General features: G+C 34.6%; 1 protein-coding gene across 1 annotated transcript in view; it reads left to right on the top strand.

Moving 5' to 3' along the window:
- Positions 1-1,068: 1,068 nt before the first annotated feature.
- Positions 1,069-12,926, top strand: part of LOC129223366 (transforming growth factor-beta-induced protein ig-h3-like) — a gene marked incomplete in the record, with an annotated part of 615,676 nt that continues 603,818 nt past the window's right edge. Inside the window, 1 exon segment of the mRNA XM_054857943.1 lies at positions 1,069-1,284. Coding sequence (XP_054713918.1) covers positions 1,157-1,284 — 128 coding nt within the window.

The following is a 12,926-nucleotide window of genomic DNA, read 5'->3' as shown; positions in this document are numbered from 1 at the left end:
ACGACTTTTACCCTCCCTCTCTATCACAAAGTGTCACACTTCCCCCTGATCCCAACCATTCCTTTGCTACATATCACGCTGCTTTTCACAAGCAAATTTTCATAAAAATATGTGATGTCACACTTTTTGTTACTCCCACACTCCCCCTTGTCATAAGCTGCCACAATATTACGAACCCACTCCTCCTCAAAGCGTGAAATCATTTCTATACAGCACCATAGGCGGCTGGTGCACCAAAAAAGTGGGAGGAGGGTCAAAACACTGCAGGGGTCAACGAGCGTGGACCTGAAAAAAATTTTTAATTGTTTTCAAACTGCATTTGTCCCAAAGTGATCACATTAAACGCCGCCTACTGTATATGATACTGTGATTTACCATGTTGAAATACACGGGTTTTTTTTTTCCTCTCTGATTTTGATATGAAAACACAAACAACATAACTGTAGCTCAGAATTCAGTAATGATTTTGAATCATACATTCATGAAATTTTTTTATCAGAATTATGCTAGAAAATTAGTCATTAGAGCGATATTTTTAACTCTCGGTAAAATATAAAAATATTTTAAAACCTATTACCGGAAAGAAATACTGAAAACAAACAAAAGTTCGGTTTTATATCTATTACACAAATATCTTTTACTGACATCACAAAAAAATGGCCAAAATTTAAGTTACATTTGCATTAAGCTGAATAATTATAAGGTATTATCAGATTCTATTAAATATTGAATTCCTAACTATTTCTCCATAACACGGCAATTTATCCCATCAATCAAATTTCTAGGATCTGTTTACAATTTAATCTTCTGTCAAGACGCCTGTCTTCACTGAAGTTCCATGAAAATTATCAGATAATTTATTGTTATCAGACACGGCTACAAGCGGAAAATTCCCAATGACCTCTACTGCCCATCTCCGCCCCCATTTCCAATTCCCATCCGGGGATAAAAGGTCACGTAACGTGTCAGCCCAATTTGAGGATCCACCGCCGAATCATCTAGATCATTCGTTCACAGCGCCTCCTGGATTGTCAGACCCGATATAAACTTTCGTCTGCTTTGTTGTAGTTATTTTAGTTCTCTCCGAGATAGCGAGTGATCTGGCAGTCGAATTTTGATTTTCCGTTTCTTTCTCTCGCGCTGTTTTACGGCGAAGATGAGATTCGCAATTGTTTCTGCAATTGTTTGCGGCGTTTTGTTTGTTTCAGTATGTGGTGAAGATGAGAATAAAAATAGACGAAAGCGATTTATAAATGCCGATGCTTTTAGAATATTGCCGGACAGGTGAGTTGGTATTTATTTTGAGCTGATTTGATTCATCTATGTTTTACTAAAATTTTCTTTATTCGAAAAATCAAAGTATAAACTGTAAATAATGTTAAAAAATTTAATCATTCGAGTTTTTCTTCCCTTCAATTTTTTCCTCACAGTAGCTTAAAATTGGTTCTAAATTAGTTAATTTATTCCATTTTATAGTAAGTGGTTGATGAAATGATTTTAAGAAAAGAATCGGGCCGAAAACAAGGTAAGAAAAGGTTAACCGGTAAAGTTGACAGAGCGTGATCGTAGATTTAAAGTTTAAAAAATTATGATAAATACACATTTGAGTGCTGTAAAAATTTCTGCACAGTTAAATGAAAAATTTTACATTTAATTTTTACCTAAATTTGTTCGCCAAGTTCTCTGATTAGCTGGATTAAATGGGACCTCTTCCCGCAGAAATTTTCTTGGTCGTGCGAAAAACAGAAAGCTTACACTTTTCGTCACAAAATCAATGATGAATAAGCTCAAAACGTTTTGGAATCACGTCTTATGGTTAAATTGTATTTGGTTAAATTGTTGTGTAATTGTAAGTAGAAGAAAAAAAATTAGGAACTGAATCTTAAGAACTTAGTTGGACCAGTTAATAGAGACGGTGGAGGTGTTCTAGTGTGAGGGTGCATATCAGCATCAGGAATTGGTAGTTTGTAATTTTTTTGATGAAATAATGAATCATGCTGTTAATTTAAATATTTTAAAAACCAATTTTAAACTCTTAATCAGAAATTTGGTTATTGGAAACAACTTTGTTTTTCATCAAGATAACGATAAGCACAAGCTTTTCCACTTTTGCGTCTAGTGCCTCAAAAATTGTCCTAAAGTTTGGAAAATACTACCTCAATCTCCAGATTTGAACTTCATGTAACATATTTAGAGATATCTGGAGGCTAGATTACGAAAATACGGCTTTGAAACGAAAAAAGAGCTAGAAACAATAAGACTCGAAGTGAGGTTGAACACTTTATCAGAAATTACGCAAAAAAAAAGAAAGAAAAAAGAATGAAATTTATTCCCAGACGCTTAAAAGGTGTTGTTGATACTGCATAATATTCTACTAAATAATAACTTAATAAAAAGTTAGATTGTTTACTAATATATAGACACTTTTTAAAGTGTACGAAGACTTTTGTGAGATAAAATTTCCGGCACTTTTTGGTTTTTTATTTTAAAAAAATTAAGTTTTAATATTTTTAAAAACTCTTTATGTAGTTTTGTATAAAATAGATCATAGATCTTATAATTAGATATCTATTCCGAAATATTAATTCTAACCAATGGATAGGGGCCTATTTTGTTGAAAGTCGTAGGTATACGAACACTTTCGGGAGCACTGTATATTTATATTTTTTGTTTACCTTTTCAATCGCAAATAAAATACGTACTTTTTATTCATCTACTCAAGTTTGAATACGTTTTTTAAAACTTGTAGTGTGAATCACACTTGATGTTAGTGCAGTTTTTCAAATATTAATGCATTAATTAAATTAAATTTCTATTTTATCACTTAATAATGTGATTCTGTTACATACACATTTATATAAAAATTAATTTTTTCTTTGTTGACCTAAATAGGAATTGACTTGAATTTCTTTTTTTTTTAATATTACTTTGTTTCACATTTTATCTATGCAAGCGGCATCTTTCCGTCACGTTGTTGTATATTGATGTGAACAAGTTCGTAATTTTTACTTTCTTCTATATCTAATATATAGAAGAAAGTATTGGATTCGTGCAAATTTTCGAATTTCGAATTTTGACGGATTCGAACGTTTTGAGGTGTGCTGAGTCCATTTCGACCATTTTTGGAAAATGTCTGTCTGTCTGTGTGTGTGTGTGTATGTATGTGTGTCACGTCTGTGTGTGACCCGTTTTTTGTGGCCGCTCTACAACAAAAACTACCGCATGAAATCGAACGAAATTTAGTACACATATGGGCCCCTATGTGAACTTGTGCCCATTAGTTTTTGGCGCAAATTCCTCCAAGGGGGGTGGAGCAATGGGACTTTTTTCGAGTTACGCGTGCTTGCTATTCCTCAGGAAGTAACTGGCGGAATCAAACAAAATTTGGTCCATATGTTGGTATTAACAGGAACAGGTGCTGATTCAATTTTGGTGTCAATAACTCAAACAGGGGTTGAGCTATAGAACGTTTTTTGTCGTCAATTGTGACTGCTGTATCTCAAGAAATAATGAACGGAATGAAAGAAAAATTTATCGGCAAGTAGCCCTTAGTGGGTATAAGAACTGATTTTATTTTTGTGTCAACAGCTAAAAAGGGGGTAGCGCAATCACCCGTTCTTTTTTTCCATTTTGAGTGCCCTATCTCAAGAAGTAATGCTACGTTCTGGTTGAAATTTGGAATATATGTGAATCCATTTGTAAACAGGCTTTGGTTCAATTTTGACGCCGATCGCTCCAAGAGGTGTTGATTTTTTTTTTTTTTTTTTTTGCGAATAAAAATATTTTTATTAATGCAACAATAAGAAAGATAAATCGTAATAGATTGTCGTCTGCGTATTTCTCGTGATTTTAATTGTATGGAAATGATCGGAAATATTATCTCAATGATTTAAAATTTTTAACTGTTGCCATCTTATGTTTGTTAACAAATAAAATATTTGTAATTAATTCAAGCAAGGCTTTTAAAATAACTTTCAATTTTCGCTCTTTGCTTTGCTTTTGCAATAATTCAGACATTGGGATGGTCATCAAGTTTTTGCATGTGTCATTTTGTTTTTGTTAGGAATATTGCTTCCTCGTCAAGCATGGGGAGGGATCAGAAAAAAAAAGAAAAATATAGAAGAAAGTTTCGTGATGGCCACAACATACTAGTTACTTTTCGTCATCTTTGATTTCTCTAGGCTCGTTTTAAATTTCTCAAATATGGAGTGGTTTTATCGTGCCGCAGAAAATTACTTTATTTGAAAAGGTTTAGCAAAAGGGAAATAATCAACAGTGAAACTCGTATAATTGTGTACATTTGAGCAATTTTCATTGTAAAAATTACTTATCATTCAGTAGCGTAAATTCAAATTTTCGGCCCGGCTCATTTCCCCCCCCCCATTTCCCATACTAAAAATGGTATTAAGCTATATTTTTAGTATTTTTTTTCAAACAAATATTATATAGATGAAGAAAGAGAGGAAGGTTAAATGAAAAATTATCAAATAAGCTTTGTGCTACAATATGATTAAGGTGAAAAAACAACGTAAATAAAGCACAAATATTCGAGAAAATACAGCATATAGCTATTTCAAGGCTTAAATGGAGCCTATTCATCAGTGCAAAAAGCTCACCAACACAACCAGAAGTTGCGAGAGAACTGACAAAAAAAAGAAAAAAAAATAGCTATATGCTGTATTTTCTCGAATATTTGTGCTTTATTTACGTTGTTTTTTCACCTTAATCAAAGAGAGGGAGGATTGAGCTTTTAGTTTAGAAAGGGTCCCTTTGCAACACAAATCCGGAGAATTCGTCTCAATATGAGGAGAAAAATAATTTAACTATATGAACTTAATTGTAAGTATAATATTTATCGAAATAATGGGTCGGGTGGAGTTTCTTAAATTCTTCTGAAATTCTAGTTTAAGAAAACAGAATTTTATACTATATTTGGAGGAAAGAAGGTTCAGGGTCTTTCGTCGTAATTTTTTCGAAATTAAGTCTTAAAAACGTGAATGTAAGCTTTTTTTGTGTGTGTGAATAACGAAATGGGAAGGGGTCAAGTGACTCTCCTCCTGCAATGTTTTGATATTTATTCAAAAAACGCAATTAGAGAAGATCTTCGGAATTTTAGTTTTACGTATAAGCCACCTTTGGGGGAAGGAGTCAGACTCTTCTGAGAATCTCTCGATATTAAAGTTGCCAAAACGTGGATTTAGACTATCTTCGTTGATGCTCATAAAAAGGAGGAGGGGGGGCACTCCCCCGAAAATTTTTCGAACTCCTGGAAACGCAATTGTAAGTAACCTTTGACAACGTTAGGAGAAAAGATTGAATTGTGTACTCTGCCCCAGAATTTTTCGAAATTGAAGTTCCAAAAACGCAGTTTTAGGCGAATTTTGGTGATATTAAGAAGAGGGCAAATTTTGAAGACCTTCTTTGTAAGTTTTTTGAAATTGAAATTTTTAAAATGCGACTGTAAACCATCTTAAAGTTGCCTTTTGGAACTTCGATTACGAAAAATTTCGGGGCAAAGTTTTAAACCCTCTCATCCTTTCCCCATACTTCATCGAAACTGGTCTAGAAATGCGTTTTTAAAACTCTATGTAGAGGGAATGGGGTCAAAAATGGGACTTCCGGAAATTTTTTTATATTTAAGTTCCCAAAACGCTATTTTAAATGATCTTCAAAAATTTTAAAGGAACGGGGGTTCGGAGGCTGTACCCCGGAAATTTTTCGAAATTGAACTCCTGAAAACGCAATTGTAGGCCACCTTTGATGATCTCAAGGGATGGGGACCCAGAGTTCTTCCGGCATTTTTTCAAAACCCAAGTTTTAAAACCGTAAATTTTAGTCTATTTTCAGTAATATTGGATTGACGGAGAGTTCGAGTCTCACCTCTGAAAACTGTTCCAATTTAAAGTCCTACAAACGCAATCGTGGGACATATTTAAAGATAAGAAGAGAAGGTTTTTGGTCCCCTGAAAGTTATTGAAATTGCTCCTAAAACGCGAATTTTAGACGATCTTGGATGATATTAATTATTCGCAGACTCTTCCGGGAAATTCATCTAAATAAAAGTCCTAAAACGCATTTGTAGACCATTTTCATTTTTTTACCCTCAAATATTTAGATAGAACTACATACTATGCTATTACACCCAATATTTTAAATCTCTCTTTCTCTTTTAACTGTTTCTATCAGGGCTACCGAGAGCAAAAGCGGGCACCTTGGCTGTTTGGTCTCCTAACCCTCCATCTCACATAAAACTTATACTGCTTTGGCTGAGTGGGGGCCTTCTAAGGGCCGGGCCACTAGTTTCCGACTAGACTGACATGATTTTTCATCGGCCCTGGCTTCTATTTGGAACATATTTCGGTGACCCATGTGTTTTCCGCCACTCAGCTGCTCTTTTTGTTAAGATATTACGAGCTGAAAAAGAACAGAAAGCATATTAACTGCCGCCATGAAGATATCACGTTTGGCTTGACATTGGTTTTCATAACGCACTGAATATTTTTCATTGCAGCATATATTTTTGGGGCCTTTATTTAGGTTATCGAAATAATCCAGTTTCTTTAACATTTCTGAATATTTTAAAATTCCATTTCTGTTTAAAATTTACAGGGATTTTTTTTTGTATTTTTATTTATCTGCTCATTCCTTATTCCCCTCCTCCGCCCTCCCCCCCATTTCTTTTCCTTTTTATTTTTAACGTTTACCATTTCAAAGTTCCCCCCATCCTTTTTTTTTTTTTTTTTGCAACACTAAAATCTAATTTTCGGCCCCTTTCTTAAAAACTTGGGTGAGTGAAGTAATGTTTGTGACAGCCCTGTTTAGTCCAGTCAATAGATACATTTTACCTTGCAAAAAATGGGGTCAAAGATTTTTTTTTAATTTGTACATATTGGTGCCGACATGGAAAAACCAAGGTATCCAACACGAAAGACCCCGGGAGAACTTTTGGGGACCGAAAAACCACAAAAATTTATGACTTTTTTCGTTTTTTCGAAAATATCTCCGAAACGGTTCAACTTAGAAAAAAATATTAAATGTAAAGTTTAAAGAGCATGAAATTTCCTACAACTTTTGTATCTACAACTTTTTTGTAGCACAAATAGCAAGCTTGCTATAGCTCTTTGAAAATAGGCCATTTTCCTCCACTCCGAAAAAAAAGCTTTCACACCGAAAGCAAGGCGTCATAATTGTTAGAACTTGAATAGAAACTTTAGTTTTAGGAGAGTTTATCGACAGTTTGAGTAGTTTGTTTCTTGCCCCCCCCCCTCCCACCGGACACAGTAGAAATTCTGGCAGACAGATTAGTTCCCACTAGACTTCAAAAAACAGACTATATATTATGGAACTGAAATACATATATACACATTCATTTAAAGCACATACGACGATGCAATAATAAAAAAAAAACCTTCCCCACTGCTCACGGACTAACATTTCTGATCTGACAGAGGTAGTCTTCATCAGACTCCAATAACAAATGATATATTGCAGTTTGTAACTTGATTACACAATGTATACATTCATTTGAGGCACATAATTCGTACATTCTAGTCTGATTATTGCAAACAAAGATGCGATTTTTAAATATTAATGTGCTGAAGGAATGAATATTAGGCAGCTAATAAGCAAACCCAATCATGCATCCTATGCTCTGATACAATAATAATAATAAACCCTCCCCCACCGCTCACGAACTAATATTTCTGGTCTGACAGAGGTAGTCTTCATCAGACTCCAATAACATGCGATTTATATTGCAGTTTGTAATTGAATTACATAATCTTCACATTCATTTAAAACACATAACTCGTACAATCTATTCTATTTCAAGTGAAAATGCGATATTTGAAACATGATTGTACAATAGTAATACATAATGAACACTTTGAAAAAATTCTGCAGAAACTGACTTTTTAAGGCATGAAGAACCCAAAAGAATTACCTTTCAAAATGAAAATCCAACTGTAAAAGCTTAATACATACATCTAAATTACAGGGAGATTCATTTGACCTTAAAGCAAATACAAAAAGAACAACAAAATACGCTGTTTATCTTCTTCGAAGCCGTTTTGAAGGCCCAGGTTCTCCCGGTTCAGAATCTGTAGGGGGTAGAAAGAAGCTGTGGTCCTTTAATTGTTCATCTCTTTGTTGCGGTGATTCCTAAAGCTCCTGGAACAAATCATCTGTTTCGGCAGTCTCATCCAAAGACGAAATTTCTGCAACATTTTCACAATTTATGCCACTGCAGTGTTTGCACGTGCTGGAGCATTTTAAACCTGCCTTGCGACAAGAACAGGCTCCAGTACAATTTTTCTTGCAGGTACAAGGTACAATCTTCAAAAGATTCTGAGTAACTGAATCTGTTTTCGTGTCAACAGGCATTAGACCTTGCGTTCTGCGTTCCCAACCCCATTTCTCTGGATCAATTATGTTGCCCAACCAACTTTGAATTTGGTAGCACCGATATGAGTGATACCTTCCAGCATCCCCCCGCCCCGAAAGTTGGAGGTAGCCCTGCAAGATTTATTTTGGCCCTGTATACTAGTTTTATTAAAAGATTAAATCTCAAAGTATCCAAAGATAGATTCAAATACTTTAAGTCACCTGTGTATAATATTTTCAAAATGCTTTCTCCAGCTGCAGCTACGGCATTATGATGACTGATTGGGTTCATAAATACTCCAATAGCTTCCTTAATTTCAGGAGTTTTTTTTTTTTTTTTTTTTTTTTTTTTTTTGACTATGTTGCACACCTTAATTTTCCCTTGGCCAAAGATTGCCGAAATCATATCACACCGACTAAATGCATGGATGAAAAGAATATTGCTGGAGTTAAACTTAAAAAATTTTGGTGGGGGAAAAAAAACAAATCACAAGCATTCTCTCTTCCAGGTTTTAAAAAGAACAAGTTGCTGAAAGGCTGTCCTAAAGCTGTCATCAGCACCAACAGATTTATATCCTCTCGCCCACTATAACAACCTTTTCAATTTCCTTCACCTTTGAAAGAACAGTAAGTAAGTCGGCATCTTCTTGAGTCTGCCTGACTTCAATGCCACACTCTTCGAAATACATATGTCTCAAGAAGTTGAATAAGACGATTCTTGTTGTTATAATTTCTCAGAAATCTTTCTTGAGGAATTCAGTTAACATGTTAGGTTCAACCATTACTTCAAGGGAAGAGATTGATTGCTCATTGATATAGCATTTGTGACAGGCAGTGTGAATTGTCACTTCTTTTAAGTCCTACGAGGAACGCTGATGTTCTTCATTTTGACGTTTTGCGCTGCATCTTTGAAGATTTTCTATTCCTTTCTCCTTGACAATCTTTATTTCGCGTTCATTCAAAGTGGTTTCGCAGATTAAAAAAAAAAAAAACTTTGGTCAGGCGTAATCATTTCTAGGGGAAAAAATCATAATACAGAACACACAAATTGATAAAACATACTCTCGCTCGAACTCTGAAATGACCAACATGAGTAGCTATTGAGTCGATACATCGCATTTGTAAAAAAAAAAGGGGGGGAGGGATAGAATGAAGGTGTTTTGTTTAAGTTAAAGGGAGCAGAAACATTTACCCTCAGCTGCGAAAGACAAATGATTTCCAAGGTCAGATTGCCGGCGTTTCTCCTTTTTTCCTCCGTTATCTGATGCGCTTTCATGCACTTCGCTGAGGGGTTCAGGAAAAGTGTGACTTTCAAGAAGCTGTAACTCGCTTGCTTTTCATGCTATAAAAATGTTGTAATGACAAAAGTTGGAGGAAATTTAATCCTCTTTAACATTTGTATTGGAAGTTTTTTTGTAATTTTAACCATTTTTGAGATATTTTGAAAATAACACAAAAAGTCACAAATTTTGGGGGCTTTTCGGCCCCCAAAACTTCTCCCGAAGTCTTTCGTGTTGGATAACTTGGTTTTTTCATATTGGCACTAATGTATACAAATTAAAAAAAAATTCTTTGACCCCATTTTTTGTAAGGCAAGCCCGTTTTTTTCTACCTATTGACTGGACTACTTCTCCTCATCGGGCTCCACGTTGTAGATACTTTGCCAATGGACATTTTTGCAACTTATAAGTAGCTATATTCATTTTTTAAATGAAATTTGGCAATAGTTATAAATTGTTGAAATTTGCTAAGTTTGGGCCCGTATCAGTCGTTATTCGGGCCCTATATAAAATTTGATAAATTTCCGTGAGCATAAATTTTACTTAATATGTGTCGTGCAGGAGGCTGGGTCATAATGCTGAATTCTATGTCCCCCAACTCAGATCCTACCCAAAAAAAATCCCCCGTCTGTCCATTTCCGGGCCCCCGTGCGGTCAGGACTCAGATTTTTCCTTCTCTCCGTGTCAAGCAGTGGTGTCAAGAGACCTAGGTGGGGGGAGGGGTATTATGCTACTTTTTGCACCGAGTCAAGGTTTAGTTTTCGCGCATGAAGGTTGGATCCCCCCCCCCCTCTCTACTCAGGGCTTGTACTGAATAGGCCAATTAGGCCGTGGACTATGTCCCCTGCTATTTTGGGGCCCCCAAATGGTTAAAACTATTTTTTTTTAATGGCAAAAACTGTAATGTTTGTCTACGAGGGAGCCCCGAAAAAGTGGTTCACCTAGGACAAAATTCGCTTTGATCTCTACTTTATTTTTAATATATTGAATTTGCAATATATTCCGTAAATTCTTTCAACGATCGAAATTTTTCCAAAGCAAATTGGCTCTTACTAAACATTTAAAAATAACAAAATACAGTTCCACCGAACTTATAAGTATACTTTAAACAGTGTAAATTATTAACTAAACAGTGTTTTAAAGTAAAAATTTTAACTGAAACTACCTTGCGAAAGATCAATCCAGTTTTCTCTTGAGAGACTTCGGTAACCCGCATAGTACTTGTTAGGACTCACTATGTGTGTCACTTCGATTGGATAAACAAGCCCTCATGATAAAATTCTTCCGTAATTTTCTGAATGGAAATATGTTCTAAAAATGATCAATGATCTAAAAACAGGTTTATTGACCTCTTCGGTAACATGTTTTTAGGCGGATATTTTTATTGCTGGTATTTTGTATCTTACTAGCCAGTCCACCTGTGTTTTTTCCTATTTTATGACATTAAATGAGAGATCGCTATTTTTTAATTTAATTAACTATTCCGTATGTACCGTACATTCATTTTCTTCCGGCTGCATTTTAAATTTAAGATACTATTAATCATCGGTAGAAAAAGCTGAATGGATTAGTAAGTGAAGAAAAATTCAGGTAGAAAAATGAGAGAAAAAAAATCAGGTGAATGGTTTTTGAAGACTTTCCTTTTGGCCGAGGATAGATTTGTTGGTATTGTTACTACAACAAAAAAGAAAGAATAGAACCTTTGCGGTATCCGTTTTGAAAATCTACGAGTAATTGACATTTATTAAAAAACGGTAAACACACTACACTAACATTAAGTTAAAAAAAAACAGGATGTGTCGTACAGACACACAATAGATGCCACACTTTTGTGTTATAGGGAAACATTTTAATTATTCATCGATCACTTTTGAATAAGCGGAGACAGTGTTTATCATTTATTTATTTACACGAAATTATATACATATGTGTGTCGCCGTGAATCGACACACATATGTATATAATTTGAATATACATATTTGATTAAAATCGCAGAGGTCAATAAACCAATTTGATTAAAATCGCATTCGTTCTTAAGAAGTGAAATTATCGTCTTCGTACTCTTAGCAACACACCGCAATCTGACAATCACAGGTGCTCAATCGTCAGAGTGCTAAGTGTTAAACTCGTCGGACTCCGGATCGAGTCCCGGCAAAGATATTTCAGGCATATTCATAACAATATTGTAAACTTTAATGAAGAAAATAGATCATAAACAAAAAGAGCACTAAACAATACTAGAAATACGTTGGTTATACACATGTGGTTCAACGTATGCTCTTTGGATAACCGACAGCTGTACTCGACGCAGTACTCACAACCGCGGACTACGAGGAAGAAAGCAAGAACAACTCATCTTCGACTTTGCCTCATACAAAAAGCATTTCCGTCGCACAAAATTTTGCCGATCAAAATTTCAAAGCCCTTGCATAAAAAGTTTCACTTCAAAAAAACTTTAAATTAAAAGAAAAACTTTGTTCTAAAATAAGTAAATAAAAAAAATAGGTTATTTGTTACTTATAGGCAAAGCAATAAAACTAGAATGAGAAAAAGAGGCATTTACAAAAGAAAAATATCTGTAAACGATATAAAATATATTTTTCATCCTATACAAAAAGACTCTAAAAAAAAAAATTGTATAGCAATTACGAGTGCCAACTGCTTTCACTTGACCGTCGTTGAAGTTCCTTTGATTCTTCAGATTATCATGAAGACGAGAACAAATCTAGCTCATTGTTTTTAATATTTATTTAGTGAGACTTACTTCATCGTCATGGTTACAAATCGTCTGCGATTTGCTTGATTCTGATTTTTTTTTTCAAGGCTTGTGTCAAGCAGATTTTAAGTTAAAAATAAAGTTTTTTTAGATAAAATCACGCTTTTCACTGAAAACACCTACATAGAGAACCTTGAATAGCAAAATTTCATTTAAATACAAAATTTTCAAATTATTAATTGCCATCGTTTAAGATTGATAAGAACCAAAACTAAGATCACGCGGTATACCTGTAAATAATCTGTATGATAAGTATACGGGTGCAAACTGGCCATAACAACCATATCTTTATTACCGCATCCTCTTAATATTTAACATAGAAAATCACCAGTCATAACATCTAGGGTGTGAATTTCTTCTTCACTTCCATTCCATTCGTAGAAATAAAAAACCTAATGAGTAGTCCTATCACAATCCGTGATTGCGAAAAACGTAATTTAAATTCAAGACGAAAAAATTCAAATGAATGCCAGAGGTTGGATCCTAGC

Source organism: Uloborus diversus, chromosome 5 (assembly GCF_026930045.1).
Source record: "Uloborus diversus isolate 005 chromosome 5, Udiv.v.3.1, whole genome shotgun sequence".
Classification (NCBI taxonomy): Eukaryota; Metazoa; Arthropoda; class Arachnida; order Araneae; family Uloboridae; genus Uloborus; species Uloborus diversus.
This window is presented reverse-complemented; position numbering and strand designations above follow the sequence as displayed.